Source organism: Nymphaea colorata, chromosome 2, assembly GCF_008831285.2.
Source record: "Nymphaea colorata isolate Beijing-Zhang1983 chromosome 2, ASM883128v2, whole genome shotgun sequence".
NCBI classification, from domain to species: domain Eukaryota; kingdom Viridiplantae; phylum Streptophyta; class Magnoliopsida; order Nymphaeales; family Nymphaeaceae; genus Nymphaea; species Nymphaea colorata.
In genome coordinates this window covers 11882388-11900648 of record NC_045139.1, presented here as the reverse complement: position 1 = coordinate 11900648, position 18261 = coordinate 11882388, and the positions used below count along the sequence as shown (strand labels likewise).

General features: G+C 35.2%; 1 protein-coding gene and 1 long non-coding RNA gene across 3 annotated transcripts; both read right to left on the bottom strand.

Annotated features, from left to right (window-relative positions):
• Positions 1-4747: 4747 nt before the first annotated feature.
• LOC126409831 (uncharacterized) lies at positions 4748-6723 on the bottom strand. The gene is made up of 3 exons (XR_007572639.1): positions 6657-6723; positions 5413-5547; positions 4748-5022 (listed from the first exon to the last, which is right to left on the bottom strand). It is a non-coding gene; the product is annotated as an uncharacterized LOC126409831 (long non-coding RNA).
• Positions 6724-8854: 2131 nt separating this feature from the next.
• LOC116248928 (flavonoid 3',5'-methyltransferase-like) lies at positions 8855-13962 on the bottom strand. 2 transcript variants are annotated; one of them, XM_031621967.2, is made up of 6 exons: positions 13691-13958; positions 12162-12229; positions 10954-11033; positions 10070-10214; positions 9749-9880; positions 8855-9545 (listed from the first exon to the last, which is right to left on the bottom strand). In XM_031621967.2, exons 1-6 carry the CDS (start codon positions 13851-13853, stop codon positions 9246-9248), a joined length of 888 nt encoding a protein of 295 aa, XP_031477827.1. In that variant the 5' UTR covers positions 13854-13958; the 3' UTR covers positions 8855-9245. The 2 variants fall into 2 exon arrangements, with proteins under 2 accessions (XP_031477827.1, XP_031477828.1); XM_031621968.2 differs by lacking the exon at positions 10954-11033 and having other exon boundaries at positions 10070-10150; positions 13691-13962.
• Positions 13963-18261: the final 4299 nt, after the last annotated feature.

Sequence of the window (18261 nt, the reverse complement as noted above, 5' to 3'; positions counted from 1 at the left end):
AAAATTACATGCAATGAATATGGAATGATGAATTATTTTTTCAGAATTTACCGAATCCCAGCTAAAATTGATCAAATTAACTATGGCCATGAATCTCTGTCCATGCATTCATATTGTCTACATTGTTGAACATGAATAGCCCCATGATCTAATCGCCATCTAAATGCATCACTACAATGCATAGCCCCATGATCTAATGCCTGAAGAACTTTTCTTCACTAGTTTTCTTTCAACCATTTATCTTGAAAGGATCAACAACCAAGATGATTACCAATTTCTCTTAAACAAAATATAGCATCCTAGTATGTTTATATCCACTAATTTAAATACACAGAACGCGTTAATTGAAGTTGTTCTTATGAAAAGTTTTGTTTTTTCAATTATCAAAATTATGTTATTTTAAGAGACATCAATTATTTTTTGATCAAAATTGCATTTAACTCAAAAAATTGACTAGCATAATATACCCTCAGATCGTATTATAAGGTTATATTACACAAAAATCATTTTAGTACTAAATTTTGAGGTTTTGGATTTTAAACCTGTTCTAAGTGCAATGGGGTAATACCCATTATTCTATATATTTGCATATCTTCATGGAATAAATCTGATGAGAAACATTTAGACAATTAATTTTGATGAAATAGCATAATGAAGATTAAGTTGTAAATACAAAAGTCAAATTATTTTTTCAAAGAATCCCAAGTACCTCCCGAAGGAGACAAAAGAATAGTGGGGGTTCTTTTGATCTGCTTGGCTTTTCTTTAAAGTGACAGTGGTGCAAATATTGGAACTCAGAAGTGCTTATGTGAGTTCCACCACTTGTTTAGATGATATTTAAGTGTAGTTAATGAATGCACCACAAAAAAAATGTTCAAACTTTTCTCTAATTAAAGTGAAAACTTGCTGGGGGTTAAGCTTCCGATTGTTATGAAGATGTATGGTCAGGTACAGAAGGGTTTCAAACTTTTTTCTACTTGAATTAAAAAAATTATGTATTGTCTTTCTCCGTTAAACCATGTAGTCTATAATCATTATTAGCCAATTAAATATAGGCTGCCAGATTGTTTCTTGAGTCTCATTAACATGTGATATGTGGACTTCATTGCAAATGTTGGGATATCTATGTGTGACTGGCAAATATATTGACAAAAGAAGGTAGGTGAGATATTCATGAAGTAATTTAAAAAATTCAAGAGAGTGTAAAGTTTGTGAAAGGATCACCAAAAAGATTACATAGATTCATATATTGTATTGGCACACTGGGATCGAGCAAAATGAAAAGATTATCATATGATGTGCCTAATCATTGGAATTTTGAATTCTACTTTTCTAATGTTGAAACATGTATTATATTACAGAGAAACATTTAAAGAATTAGCTGTTATTGATGCTAATTATATGGATTTACCTTAGGCAGCTCAATGGGATTGTGCAAGTTCTCTTTGCCATTTTCTGAAGATATTTTAACTAGTGTTTTCACTTCCACAAAAAAAAAGTAACATTCAATTTGTTTTTTATTAAATATATAAGATTTATGCACATTTGCATCACCATTGTTTTTCTCATAATAATTATATAAAGCCTTTAACACATAGAATGAAAGAAAATTTTGACAAGTACTAGAAAGATTACAATGTCATATTTGCAATTGCACACGTTTTACACCCAAGTATAAGTTGGTATATGTGAGATATTTGGTTGGCAAGTTGGATGATGATAATGTAAGAGATCAATTTAACAAAATTGAAACTAGTCTTCTTAAATTGTATGCTAAGTATGAAAATGTGCATTCTACATGTCAAAGAGGATCTTCAATTGCAAGTGCTAGTAATCTTGTATCTCAAGAAGTTGATGATTTCAAGAGGTATTATAGAAATTCTTTCTCTATCTAAGTGCTTCGTTCGTATTTAGAAGTTATTAGTATGATAAACTCTATGAGGTTAGAATGGTGAAGAATTTGACATACTATTATGATAGAAGAACAATGAAGATAACTACCAAATTTTATCAAGGATTATCAAGATGTATTAACAATTCCAATATCTATAGTTACACCAGAGTCTGCATTAAACACAATATGAAGAGTTGTTAAGGATTATAAATGCTGAAGCTCTCCTCAAATAGTTGAAATTCTAGTTTGCTTGCACATTGGATTCAAGATCTAAATAATGATTTACATGAAAGGTAATATGGTCAATACTTGTTTAATCAATTAACCTTTTTCTTATGATATTAATGTGCTTAGAATCTTGTTTTTGTAGTTTGTTGAAAGTGGAAGGTTCTTCTGGTGGTGAAGTAGAATGTGATGCAACATAAAATTTTATTACGGTATATATGTTCTTTTAGTCATATACTAAAAGTTGTTGTATATAAAATTTGTTTAATGTATTTCTTTTCCATACAAAATCTTGTTTCTGTAGTTTGTTGAAAGTTAAATGCTTTTTTGGTAATGAAGTAGTTTATTGTAGAGTTGTTTCTATGCTTACTTTGGTAAATTTGTATAGAATTTTTTATTCATATTTCAATTCTAACTCTTCAGGTGTTTGATTAATTTTTTCTTTGAATCAAATTTATATGCTAAAATTTTTAGTTTTAAATATGTGAAAGATATTCATTTATGTACATAGAATATTTCAGTTCTTCTAGTGTGATTCTTATTGTATTTTATTTATATTCATGATGTACGCAAGATATTTCAGAGATTCATGTAATTCATATGTCATACTTCTGTGAGACCTTTATGACATTCAATTGATTCTCTTCATTTTTGTTGTGGGGGATATATATATCGAATCTGTGTTTGATGAGAAGTCATCTATGGTTTGATTGTGATTTACAATAGACGCTTTATTGGTGTAGAGAACTTGCCAGTTTTTTATTAATGAAAAGTGACTTTACTGATTTTGCAAAATTCTGACTAAAATGACCAAATTCTTCATGGACAGGGACTAGATAAAAGGTCTAGACCCGGGACCTGTTTAAGTTCGGGCCAGGCCCGGCCCCAATTTAAATGGGATGGGTAACAGGCCTGTTGCAGATCATTTTGGGCCCTAATCATTAGTTGCTCTAACATTTTAAGAATATTTTGGAAAAATGACAAATCCGTGCTGTTTTTTTTCTTTTTACTAAATCCAAAGTTTTTTTTTTTAAAAAAAAATAAAATCTGAAGCATATCTTGTACTTATAACTTCAGAATGAACTATATTTCTTATAGTTTTCGAAATGAAAATCATGGCCTACAGAGAAACATCAAATAAGAATGTGAAATTTACTTCCATTAACTCGAGAGACAAAAAAATGTTAGGTATGACTTTTTATGATATTATATTCTATCATTAACTTACTTTCTTGTTTTTCTTGTTTTACTTCATGCCTGCATTTGATAAACATGCTATCCATGACATGCCGTTTAAATTGGAAAGGCATGTTCTTCTATGGTTAATTTGGTAATTTTATAGTATGAAAAACTTTCACATTTTACGTCTGCCTTTATAGGGGTAAAAGTAGTGCATTGAACAGGTAGGGACATTTTGGTCATTTTTATTATAACATACGATCCAAATACCATACCATATAAACTGCATTATTTATTGGATAGTTGTTCATAAAGACACGGGAAAAGCTTCGGTGTTTTGAGGTTCCACTTGCGACAGTAAAATAATGGAATACCATACAAATCTGGTTTGTAAAAAATGATCCGCCCCATTCGAATCCAATTTGCTCATTAGATTCAGAATTTCTTACCAAATGCAACCAATCGGATAAAAAAAAAAAATCTAGTTATTTTGGAACTGTTGCATTCCCACAATTTTGGGAATGGATCGGGGCGGAATCAACGGGGCCAGATGGAGCCACGGCCACCTTCCCCTAATTTTCTGGCTTCTACAGCCCAATGCTACGACCTAGGGTTTTACTTTTTAGGTTATTTATGGATTTGGTCCAGAAATCCATGACCCGTAATAACCTGGGGGAACTATAGTGTAGCTAGTGAGGACTAGCAGCCACACCAGTCTTCAAAAAATCCCATTGCAGTGAAGCTAGACAAAGTTTTTGGGTCAATTTTTTTGTATGTTTTTTTATAAAAGGCCAAAGCTTGTGGCTTTTTAAATAGGCCACCTTTTCCAGAAAAACTCTTAAAAAAAAGACTAAACAGAAAAACTTCAATTAACAGGAGAAACGCAAAATTTAGCTGCAAATTCTTTTCATTATTAATCCCTTCCTCTAAATTACATTTTAGGTGACTTGTCATTGTAATTAATGAAAGGACAGAATTGTAAGAATATAACTTACTCAAATAGTTGCTGAGAAAAAAATGAAAAAAAACAAATGGACAAGGTAGCTTCTCAAATAAAGTTACAGTTGTAAAAGACAAACTGTAACTTTAAACTTAGGTGCAACCATAGTTTATATTTCAATGTTTTACACTTGGTTGCTGGAATTAGACCTGGGAAGGGCAAACTTAGACATGTTTCTGTTATGTCATTTATAAATTAGGCACCTTTTATCTTTAATCACGAAACTCAACAAGTTCATGCTTTCCAATTATTCGTATAAATGTAGCACAACCAAACTTTGCAGTGAGCATTGGAACGTAGCAAATTAATAGAGGGAAAAGCTAGGAAACAATTTCAAGCAAATTGTTTTATTCTCAGCCAAACACGGAGAGTTGGCCACACAACTAAGTCTAGAAACAGTTTTAAGTGAGTCACTTTTCCAACACAACACCCATCCAAACACAGACCACAAGTCAAGAAAGGCGCCGGCACAGGGTGACACCGTCGCCGGTACAAACCTGTGAGGTTGAAGCCTTCGCACTTGATCAATGAAGTTTTCGTGAGGGTCTTCTCCGGGTTTCGATATGGTGAGCGTTTCCGGTTCAGCCACAGAACCGTGCCAAAGCGTGTTGTCGTATGCAATCAGGCCACCAACTCTCACCAGCTTCATTGGGCGCTTATGGTAATGGTTATAGTTTTTCTTATCCGCATCCACGAATGCAAAATCATAGGTGCATTCTTCTCCCTGCGCCATCCGTTGGAGCAACAATTTCTTATATTCTAATTATTTTTATATTAATGGAGAAGCCTTTCATTAGCAAGTTAAACAATTGTGAATGCAAACCACAAATAATAAACACATTCGGGTGTTTTTTTTCTATTTCTATTTCCTATATTTGAATCCAACTTGGTTTGAGTAATATTTGGTATGGTAACAGTTAAATTCTATACGAGTGCGGTGCATTGACATGCCTAAAGGCAAGAAAGTCTATGAAAATAAACGGATGAATTCAATTTAAAAAATTCAAATCCGATTTCATTTCAATGTCTCGGATCTGAAAGCAATAGAAATGGTGGAATCTGAGATCGAGCCAATTATAATGACGAGAAAATTTGAGCCTAAAGTATTGCTTACCTCTTCCAAGAGCTTATCCAGAAGAGGGAGTGCCTCTCCTTCAAGGAAGTCGATCTTGTGATCCAGTCCTGCCTCCTTCATGGATGGAAGCCCAATATTATCGAAGGTTTCTCTATTTAGATCGATTGCTGTTATCTGAAATGAACTAATAAGTCATGTTAGAAGCATATTTACTCACACCTATATATATATATAGTGTGTGTGTTTGTGACTCTCGCTATTCAACGTCATTTAATCATGTAGCCAGAGCCATCCTATTCAGCATGATGGACCGTTAAGAGAAAAACAAAGAGAAAAAGGTGATGGACATTTTTATCATTTAAAATTAGTTTTCACATTTTTCTATAAACTATTCATGTTCTTAAGACGGATGGTTATAGGTAGATGGTTGGGTGACTCTAGATAGCAAGAGTCATTATTCACTCACTCATATAAATATTAATTCCGTAAACCGGTGCTTTTGAAATCACTTATTATGAAAGTTTTGTATGTTTTTGACATGCTAAAGACATATAATATTTTTTGTAAGTTAGTTTGGTCTGTGTGTTTGTGTATTTTATATAGTATTAACGTACATAGACAATTTCCACATATTTTCATGAGGAAACTTTCCTGGATGATATTTCTCTTAATAACAAGATATTTGAAGGCTTATATTTGTTTGTTTTGATATGTCCTAGGGCAAAATGCAAAACAAATTCATATTTAACAACAATTATAACGTTACTTTTCTAATGAACAGGTCAATTTTGAGATTTGCAAGTTATTTATTTATCTTGTGCTATTGTCAACTTAAAGATCTTGAATTCTAAGCGTGTGTGGGTTAGGTGCACTCTTCCCAAAAAGACAAAGATAAAAATCATCGTTAATTAACTTTTTCTCATTATTTTCTTTTTCAACAGTTAACCTTTGGAAGATCTAAGGATTGGAATTGTTTCTTGTCTTTCCCGTGATTATTGGACAGAAAAATTAGCCAGCCTCTCACAACACGCGGTGTGTTTAGCCATGTCCCTGTGCCGCATTGTATCGAGAAGCCGTTATTGGATGTGGATATAGATGGCTGAGTATAAGCCCTCGGCTCGTTTTGGTATATCACAGAAAACTCATTGAAGTTCGCACGCTCTGTTGATGAACTTGGGGGAGAGAGAGAGAGAGCAGCATAAGATCAAAATCATGAGCTTGGGGAGAGAAAGAGATCCGAACAGAACCAAGATTATGAACTCAGCTAGAGAGAGAGAGAGCACCGTTCATGGGACATGGTTGCCTCTCGAAGCTTCTTCAGTGCCTCATTTTCCCTGGGGAAGACGTTGGTTTTCAATATGTACTGTAAAAGAGAAAAAAAAAAGGGGGAATGAAACAAGATCAACACTATGCATAATTAAGTCATGCAGAAATGAGAATTAACAAGTGTCTTAATTCTTCAGACTTCAGAGAAACTAAAACGCCTGAAACGAAAAAGAAAGAAAGAAGAAGAAACGAGAGAAGGTTGGAAAATGCTTATGATAGATGCCTCTTGAAGGGCTTCGCTTCTGAGGAGAAGCTTCTTCTTCTTCGGAGCCATGCTGGGCATCCCTAATCTCTTCCTCGGCCTCTCCAGTCCTCCCCAGTTCAATATAATCAACACAACCTGAAGAATGGAAGGGTTGGTATTTATATTCCACGAGAAAAACGAAAACCTTTCACTGGGACCAAACTTTTGGATTTAATTCCATAAGTGGGCTGACTTTTCTATATTGTGGCTAATCTTACTGATAATTATATTGCTGATAATTATATTGCTGGCATACCCTTTATCCGGGAGGCTGTCTAGCTCACATAGTGTGAGGGGGTATTTTTGTTATTTTCAAAGAGTACATTACACTGATAACCTTTTATTCATATTTGCACTTAAAAAATACGAGGGCGTTTTGGTAATTTCTTAGGCAAGTCTAGAATAATAAAGCAACTGCGAGTAAAATGCACGTGATTCTAATGATAAAAACACTGTTAGATGGAGCCAAGGGGGGAAGACTGACTAAAAAATTTAACAATTTTTTTAAGTAAAAACAAATATTGTATAAGATGTGGCACCCTGAATTGACTGATGAATAGAATTGATGTGATTGAGTCATTCAAGAAGGTTGATTTTCAGGGAGTTAGGGTTGAGAGCTCAAAATATAGTCAGACTGACTAACTACCAATCCCGCCTCATCTCTTATGGCAACCCCTCGGTGCTGAATATAATTAACAGTCATTTGACATTAAAAAAATTTGCCAAGTTAAAAAATTTGCCAAGTGGAGCTAACCCAAGTCGGGTATTTGGGGGCCCGACTCTCCCTAATATATATGTACATGTTTATATCCACTAATTTAATACAAGCAATGTCTTAATCAAGTTGTTCTTATGTAAAGTTTTGTTTTTTCAAATATCAAAATTATGATATTTTAAGAGACATCAATTATTTTATGATTAAAAATGCATTTGAACTAAAAAAATGACTAGCATAGTATACATTCAATATTACACAAAAAAGTTTTAGTGCTCAATCTTGAGGGTCTGGATTTAAAACTGTCCTAAGTGGAATGGGGTAACACCAATATTCTATATATTATTATTATAAAATATGGAAAACAGGTAGCATATCTTCATACACTAAATTTGATGAGAATCGTTTAGACCATCAATTTTGATGGAATTGCATAATGAAGATTAAGTTACAAATACATAAATTCAATTGTTTTTTCAGGAATCCCAAGCAACTCCCAAAGGAAACAAGAAGGTTGCAATTAAGGAAACAATTCCTTTCTTTCTCTCCCGCTTCCTTTTGAAGGGTCAACTCTATGAAGAGCAGCTTAGTTTTAATATTTATAACTTAATCTTTTTGTCTGATATCCTTGAGATTCTCATCAAAGTTTGGTACATGAGGGTTTGATAGGTACATGTTTTTCACACACACAAACATATATATACACACACACACAGAGATCCTTATTTTTTATGTTTGTTAAGATGAAAATCCAGTCAAGATCTTTTAACCAGCAACGAAAAAAAATTGAGAAAGAGAAATAATGTGAGAGGAAGGGCTGAAACTGAAGAAAGCAGGGCGAAGTGGAGTCAGAAGAGCCAATTGTTTTCTCCATTCGGGCCTGGCGTGACGCCAGTGTTACTTTCACGTTGAGTAGGTAGCTTGGAATGTATTTTCTCTGTGGGTTTCAGTGGGTCGGGTTTGTGACAGAAGAACGTAAAGATGACAGAGGTTTTCATCTCAATTCATAACTATTTCATCCAATACTTGCCCTTTGCTTCGAACTGCAAATGAGACCAAGCCTGAGCCTACTGTCTAAGCTTTCTCCCCTTTTTGATCGCTAAGCACATTTTTTCTTTGTTCAATCTATGTATGTGGACCAACAAATCATACATCAATGAAGTACATATTAGTGAACAGAAATAAGCGAGAGAAGAGAGAGAGAGAGAGAGCCTTCATAAAAGAGTTTGATAAAAAAATACAGCTGAAGAAGGAAGTGATAAACAAGGGGCAAAAGATACTACCACAAACAGATCCAACTAAACTTTGAAGAGCAAATCTCCTGCTATAGCCAAACTTAAGCATGTTCAGAAACTATTTTTAGTTCAATGGAATCCTTTGGAAGCAAAGCAGATAACCCAAGATTAACGTAGACCTACCAAAGACGGAGGATACTTTTGAACTTGCAATTGGAAAGGTCCCAAGAATTCTGCAAGCGTAACCTCCTTATATAATGGTTCAACCCCTGCGCACTTGGCAGTAGGCAATTGTTGGCAAATACATAATTTTAAAGGCCATAAATAGCTTCCAGTCACCTTCCAGGAGATATCAAGAAAGTCTCAAGCAAAGAGTGAGCCCGTCTCCAATGCAGAGTTGTGAGATCTCCACTCGGTCATCTGAGGCTAATGATTTGTTGAATGTGATGATACACTCACGCACACGAGGAAAGAAATCTGGCATGTCCTTGTAATTCTTTCCTGATTCAGCTACACTACCATACCAAAGAGTGTTATCATAAGCAATCAAGCCACCAACCTTCACCAACTTTATCACACGCTCATGGTAATTGATGTAGTTCTCTTTATCTGCATCAACAAATACAAAATCGAAAGAGCCCACCTCCCTGTCCTGCAACACAGCATCACAGAACAGAAGTCTTACGTGTGACAATTGAAATAAAACTTTGCACTATGTTAGTTTGGACTGATGAAATTTAACAAAAACTCAGCAGAATGCCTGATTGGTCGACTCAATTAAGCAAGATACCATATCCAGGACTTCTATTACAAAATTAAAAAATAGCATCATAGAAGTGCAGGCAAGACTCAAACCTCTTCAAGCATTTTATCAAGCACAGGCAGTGCTTCAGCCTGAAAAAAGTTGATTTTGTGATCTACTCCAGCTTCTTTAATGAATGGCAACCCTATCTCATAAGCTTCCCTATCTGTGTCAATTGCAATAACCTGCAAAAAAGCATGTAGGATCCATTAAGATGGAGGACTGGAGTTAATCAAAAAGTGCAAATTGGACCATATCATTAAGCAAACAACTGGGACTTGTTTTAATAGACCCATGCCAACTTGGCTAGAAGTCCACATTTTTATTTAAGTCTAAACTCAAAGTCTTGTTGTACCAAGCTAACCAGTTTCTACCTTGCCATCCTCTGGTAATGCAAGAGCAGTAACAAGAAGTGAGTAACCAGTGAACACTCCAATCTCCATTGTCTTCTTTGCCTTCATGAGCTTTAAAAGAAGAGTCAACAGCTGCCCTTCATCCGATGGTACACCATGTGCAGAACTTGACCATCAAACAGGAAAGCAAAAAAATAATATATTCTTGATCTGTAGAGTCCATCAAGATGGGAAGACCCAAAAGGTTTCCATATCTGAGAGAACATATATCTATCAGCTAAAATGCACTCTCTCTGCACCGTGCCCCCTACCCCCTCTCCTCTCTCTCTCTCACGAGTCGGATTGACACATAAAACACGTATTATTGAAAAACAACGCGTATAATACCTGAAAAATAAGTCCTCCGTATAAAACGGCAATTAGACACGTCTTTTTAAAAAAACACCAGAAAATAAAAAAATGTGAAAAAAGCACGTATTATCCGTGTTTTTTCACGTTCTTTGTATTTTATTTTTTTATTTTTTATATTTTCAGAAATGCTTTAAATTTTTTAAAAATTTGCTGACATTTTCTCAAGATATTATACAACTTTGTTGTATTATACCCTTGAAATTCCTCGCCGTATAATACCCATACACGGTATATGTGACAGTGCTCTCATCCCCTTGTTTGAATGATCCTTTTAGTTTCATCTTAATGTGGTTGTTAGCTATTGGGTCCTTGATGAGTAATTCAGAAATTTCAGCTTGAAAACTTTTGCATGGCATCTCCATTAACATGAGGTGGAAACCTGACATTTCGTTCGTTCTAGTGACAAAATAAACTGTTGAGGTCAAGCTTCCTCAGTTGAGCCAACCAATCACTAGTTAATCTTGAGAAAGATAAAGAAAGGCAAGGGAAGACACCTTGGGTGCACCATTGAAGCTTCCCTTAACCTCTTCAAAAACTTGCTCTCACGAGGAAAGGCATTCGTCTCCAATATGTACTACAGTATATTATAACAAAATTCAGAACACTGCAGCAATAATCCTTAAAATGACAAAATAAAATCCACAGATGAGGAAGAAAGGGAAAGCTTCCTCAAACAAATGGAAGTGAACAGTGAAAAACAATGTGAGCCTAGAGAATCTCTTTGACAGTAGCAACTGTAGATATTCATTGTTCAATAAGATCATTTTAGTGTAACCAAAAATTAAAAAACCAACTGTACTAATATGTATTTGGAAAAACAAAAGCAGCCAGAAAAGAAGATGGATGCATCTCATGAAACCATTTTGAGAAGTAACATGTATCAAAGTTACAGAAATAGAGTTGACATATGTTTCCAGTATGCTGCACAAATAAATTTATATCTTACACATCAATTTTCTTGCAAAAGATTCAATGCACTTTTATAAACTTGTCCAGCATAGAAAAGGCAAGGTCACCTTTCTTAGATTTGCAATTCCATATGTCGGTTTCAAATCCCTGGCTGGTTAACTGTTAACATGTATCAAGCATATCTTTAAGCCCCATCGTGGATGACAAATCCATGCTACATTCCATATGGCTAAATTGGTGCATTCCCTGTATAAGAGTATGGATTCAACTAGCTTGAAGATAGAGAGTTTGTTAGTTTTTGGGTTACTGACCTACTACCGCATACTTGAATATATACACAGTTCTACAAATATAATGTTGGACTTATCTTCTACATGTGTGTGTGCTTGGTATGAATCCAGGGGTCCAAATACCATTTTAATTATGTCTGTTGTTTTTCGAATGAGCCCATGTGCAAAAGTGAACTGCATACAGGCTACTGAACAAATAAAACTTATCATATCGAAAACCTTTATTTTGCACTGCCCAGTGAAAAGGATTTATGGTTTAATACAGTTGATATGATTAGGTTCGCCCTCTGTAATGTTATTTTTCTCACATCCAAACTGTGTCTCAGAAATTAATCATACTAGTTATTCAAAGCAAGTATGCATACAAAACCATCATGGCTGCTGTCAAACATTCACTAAAGACATGGCAAAGGTGGAATTCCCCTTTGATATCCTCCAGGAGAAAAGCTCACACAAATTAGTCTAAAAACCGAGGAAAATGAAGTAAAATACAATAAGTTTACCTCTTGAAGACCCTCACTTTTTAGAAGAGTCGTTTTGGGTGCAGGTGAGCCTGCCCTGACCCTAAGACCTGTAAAAAAAAAAAAAGAGTTATAGCATTCTCCTAGATAGTATTCCATTGATTATTCTGGTGATAACAGTCATCTTTCAATAGATTTCAACATAGCCCACTCTTTAGAGAGCATCAACAACATTAATCTGCTTTTCCATTTCCAATCCGAGTTTGGAAAAAATAGAATTATAAAAATTACAGTTGAACTCCACATAACTATGCATAGAAAACATGTGTTTGCTGGTACAGTCAAAGCATTTGATTTTGGAACTCTCAATGGGTAATAAAACCTGCTGAACTTGTCAATGCCCATTATATAAGCCATTCACATTAGGAACAGATGAAGCACCTACTGTATCTATCTTGAATTGTATAGAGAAGATTTTTCCTCAAAAGAATTTGTGGTTTTCCTTTGAAAAGGTGGTAGGCACGTTCCAGCTGGGATACAATCTGGCTTTCAGAAAGCCTGTTGCAGACATAATCTGGCCTTGACGGGTGGAGCTTGTACAGACTTGTGCAGTAGTAAAGAACGCAGTTTGAACTATTTTAGAGGATATAGCATAGTGTAAACAAATGGTTGAAGTATTTGACAACTTCGATTTGGTCAAAGCATATGACGTGAAACTTGTGCAGCAGCAGTAAAGAATGGATGTTGAACTATTTTACAAGATACAGCATAGTGTAAAACAAATGGTTGAAGTATTTGACAACTTCGATTTGGTCAAAGCATATGACGTGCAACCTGCATCTTGTTTGCCCCCTTCTGAGTCACAAAACTAGCAGCTGTTAACAAACCTCTTAATAACAAGGAAACCAAGTAGATCACAAACATTGAAGACAATGATCAATCATTTAAAATGCACAGTCAAACTTAAAACAAGCAACCAATGGCAATCTTGAAACTTTAATAACAAAAGCGACCAAGCACACAATTGTAATGTGGGTGAATAAAGCAAATGGTCAATCATTTAACTGCACTATCGAAATTTCAAACAAGCAAGAGCGCAATGACAATCAATAATAGGAAAAAAAGAACAAGTATACAGTTAAAAGTGAAGGGAATGAAAACAATGCAAGCAACAAAGAAGCAACCAATGATAATCTCGAAACTTCAGTAGCAACGGAAACCAAATTAATTCACTCTTAAGGAAATGAGAAAACATATGTAATGCACAAAACGAACTCTAGTCAAGCAAGAAATGAATATCTGGACACTTCGGTAACAAGGAAAACCAACCACACGATAACGTTTAAGCAAATGAACAAACATTTGAGGCACAAAACACAAATTCCAACCCAGCAAGAAATGAACGTCTCGATAGTTCAGCAACAAAGAAAAGCATCAACACCAGTATAGCTTAAGCAAATAAGCAAATATTTGGAATGCACAATCCCAATCCTAAAACAAGCAACCAATCATTTGCATGCTGCCACAACCAGCCACATTCACAACAAAAAAGAACGGGGAAAGCAATTTACCATTAAGACGGACACAATGTCTTCCGACTTTCCTTTTCCAACGGGTCCGGACGGTCGATTCCCGTCTCATAAAGGAAGAAGAAGAAGAGGAAGAGACTTGTGGGTAATCCTTAGCGGGCACCCATTGATTAGGTGCCCCATAAACCGTGCTTACGACACTCATCTGGTTCAGCTTCACATAGTTAACACCACGAACAGTTAACCTTTGGATTGAACGTGAACCTTTCTAGTTTCTAGCAACATTTGCGAGTCTTCCAACTGCGCAGGCCAGACACTAAAATATCTTATTCAGTAGATTATTTTCTCTAATATTCCAAATCCGGCATTATTTTACCAAATTTTAGAAAATCCACTCTCTATTGCAGAGCAGGTTGTTTGTTTTAGAAGAACTTACAAACTAAGACCTATCTTCTCGTGAATCGACAAATCACCCCTCAAATTTTTGAGGTGAATGAATAGGCGCTTAATGTTTGAGGAGCAGGTTATTAAGCCATTCTACCTGTCACCATCGTTAGTTCAATCGCGTTAGAGTAGAATTAGGTTATGAATTTGACAAAGGAATGCTTTTCTTTAAATAAAAGGAGAGTGGTATTGCTTTACCATATGAAAATGCTCAGGGTCCACTTGGCAACAGTAATAAAATGTTATTGTTTAATAAACCTACCCAAAAGAATTCGAGGCAACTTCATAGAATATTATGCTAAATTGTTCCACGAATTTGTCTTTACTTTTTGGGCAAGTTCTTGGGGGTATGAACAGTTTCTTACAGTTGCCAATTGGCCCCTTAAGGTAGCACAAAACTAATAGCATATCTGCTATGGCGTGGTTGCTGCTACCAGGTATTCCTTACAAGTAGCTTGAACCGTGTAGGAGAAGCATATGTCAAGGCATGAGTGTGTAAGGAGAGGGCATAACATATAAAAAAAACAAAATATGAGTCAAAATCATATAATATTTTGTTTTTCAATTTTATATTCATTAAGATCAAGCTGATAACTGGTTCTCTAAAAAGGGTTGAAAGGCAGCAGATAATTCCATTAGGGCTAAACTTGATTCTTGTACTGATGGGAGGGCATTCCATTTACAAAAACTACTGGAATAGTAACCCTCTTTCATTTCAAATTAGGGCAAAACTTGATTCTAGTCCCTATTTCATTTTGAATTACCGAGAGTAAAGAAATTGAGCTTTCTAATGTGTAATTCAACTAATAAGCAATGAGAGAACTCATGCGACATTCTATCATCTTTTTTTCAACACGAAAATACATCAAATGAGTTCCAAGAGGGGAGCGCTTTCTTGATTGATGCTGAAACGTTACCCATAAGATGCACTCACTCCCTTAATCTTTCTCTTTAATGTAGTAAAGGGATACTCCTATCTTGCATCTCCAATTACCTAGGGAGGACCAATCCCATCGGAGTGGGATTTCTATGATTGTGCAGGGGAATCTTCAAGTTTCACAACTGAGATCCATTGATGTGTGTGAGAGAGAGAGGTGTTGACGGGTGAAGGTCATCAGAACATGAGACAAAAGTGGAGAAAAACCTTTGGTTTCCAATCACGGCATTCGAAGTAAAGGATATATTCTTTACACTCATGGGTCATAATGTTTTCCACTCACAACGAAGGTGACTTGGGTGTTGGTGCATTCCACTTGCCACAGTTGAATGCCCCAACTACTTGACGGAGGAATGCCTCAACTGTTTGATGACACATGGCTCATCTTCTTGTGTGGCATGAGGCAATTGGGACATTCTACTGTCACAGGTGGAACGCCCTAACAAATAACCTGTTCACATTCACAACCATTAGAGAGGTGGTTGTTTGTAAAGTAGTTTGATATCTAAGAAGTAGTTTGTTATTGTTCAAAGTTTAAACGATGTTTTGTGAATCGCTCAAAGGTTGAGCTGCACTCTTTTCTTTTCTTTTTTTTTTTTTGCAATCTAAATAGGAATGAGGGGGCGGTCATGAATGAGAGGAAGTTTGGTGTGTTTGGCCCATAACATGTGGTTGCATGCAAGTTGGGATCCACAAAAATTTATTCACATGAATTAAAAATAATTAAACCTAATTTACTTCACTTGTTTTTTTTATCTAAGTGCCCTTGAATGCATTTACATCACATTTAGGAAGCAAGGCAGTCCATAATCTGGGACTGAGGCTGGCTATTAGGGCCATGAAGGCCGACATGAAAGGAATTCGAGATAACTTGCATCACTGCAGGCTTGAGTGGGAGGAGAGGGTGGAGAAGAACCATAGTGATGATGAGAAGTCCCTATTCAATGTGTAGGGGCCAAGCAAGTAGCTAATGATGCAAAAGATGCATCAAGTATTTAGTGTTTAATGTGTGCATCCCATCTATGTTTTCAAGGTTGAAGTCCAACGATTGCATTGTTTTATGCACCAAGGACTTATAATTCAAATTTCAAGTCAAATGGTGCTAAAATGAAGAAGATAGAATCACTTTGGTGTAATGGACTGGTATTGCAAGTAAATTTGGAACCATATTAAGGGTTCCAAAAATTCGTGCCCAAAATTATGATCCAAGAAAAACTTTGAGAAAGTTTTATAAGTGAAACCCATAGTTCACTCATTTTGAGAAAGTTAGTTTGCACTTTTTGACAGTTTTGACAATTTTCTGAAAACTTAGTACCCATTCTAGAGAGTTTGATGAATAAAAGAACACATTTTTCAACCTTGGAGTTCATTCGACTCCTAGGACAATTCAGCTTAAATTGTCTTCTTTTTTGTCTTCTTCCAGCATACAATATAGTGGGATTCCTACGGGTGTGTTTGGGTTTTTACTAATAGATCCTTTCCTTTTCTCACCTTGCCAGCATGTTCACTTCTTTTGCTTATGTCCATTCTTCATCATTGTTTATTATTTTGAAGGTTTATAGTAAGAGGAATGAGGTTCCATGAAACGTTCATAGGCTCTTAACACTTTCAACAATGAGGGTTTTTCGAGGCTAGGCATCTTCAACCTTCTTCATTTTCATCCTTTTTAGCTTGAGCCTTATTGTACTTTTGGACATATCAATCTTTGTAAAAGATGTGTGAAAAATACTATTGTACACTTTGAAGACAACAATCTATTGTTTCATCTACTTTCTCGAGAAGACTGACCACAATTTCCGTCTTATCTTTGTCTTTAGGCATATATATACAAGATCAAGTCTTATTTGTAGGTGCTTCATTTTTTTTTATTTTGTTTTTGTTTATTCTTCTAATTTCCGACATCATCTCATTGGTTTTGAACTGTTTTTCCATATGCGGTTAGATATATGAATGCATGACATAAACTCAAGCTTTAAGAAGGAATACTTGGTAACTTTTCTTTCCTCTCAATACATGCATATGCTAGTTTTAGTATTGGCTTTGTTCAACTTTTAGGTAGGTTTGGATATCTATCTCTTATGTTTAATAAAGACCTGACCCAACCCCCGCCCACTCTGAGCTTGGGCCTCCTTCTAGCAGATCCCAACCTGTTTCATAGCAAATTTGGTTTTCACCCAAAAAAACATAAAAACCAGGATAGTCAACCACTTAACAACTCCTTTTTAAACCCATGAAGATTTCTTACAATCTTCAACATAGGACCAAACATTTCAAAGTGGAGTATTACAATAATGTCACAACCCGGTTTGGTTTATCTCAACCCACTCCTTAGCAGCTATGATTCCAATCCCGAATAACTTAGGAATTAAGACAACCAACCATTTGACAATTCCCTTTATAAGTCATCGAAGATACTAAACTTTTCAAAATAGGGTGTCACAATCCACTTCTTTTAAAGCATACATGTCCACATGTGTGGGACCCTAAGTCTAAGTGTTGAATGGCTTTGATACCAAATATCAAAACTTGGTTTTGTGAAACTCAACCAACCTCCTAAAAGCTTTGGTGCTAACTCTGAGGAGGTTTGAAACTAAGACAAACAACTATTTAACAACCCCCATTGTAAGTCCCTCGAGATTCTTCACATTCTTAAATGCAAGACTAAACTTTTCAAAGTGGAGTGTTACAACAAAGGTATATATTTTCATGTTATAGTATTTTTGTAATTTATATAGGTGTAGTGTTATTATTTGTGTGATCACAGATAGGGTTTTGCTCGCTAGTAGACATGGTATTTATTTTTTATTAAAAATGCTGGATTTTACTTTCTTTTCATTCACATTTTGTTTTTGTTGTAGTATAAAAGGTAGATCATGATTAGATCTTTCATGCATTTAGTATATTTAAGTTAATTTACATGCACAAAAGTTTTATCTAACAATAGTTTCTACCTGCCTACATATGTCCCAATTGTTTTTTATGTTCTCTAGTTAGGTCACACTAGCATTTTTTATTTTTGTCATCTATATTCTCCTTTTTACACCATATTTATGTTACATTGCAATGGCTTCATACTTACTTTCATACATTTGGATCATGCATCCTAGAGGTTTGGGTGTTCTAGATTTTATGGTTTTGGCTAACAATAGGATTATACTCGTCAGCCAATTTCTAGTTTTTTAAACATGGGCACCTAGAATTTTCATGTCATTTCAATTTTTCTATACTTGTC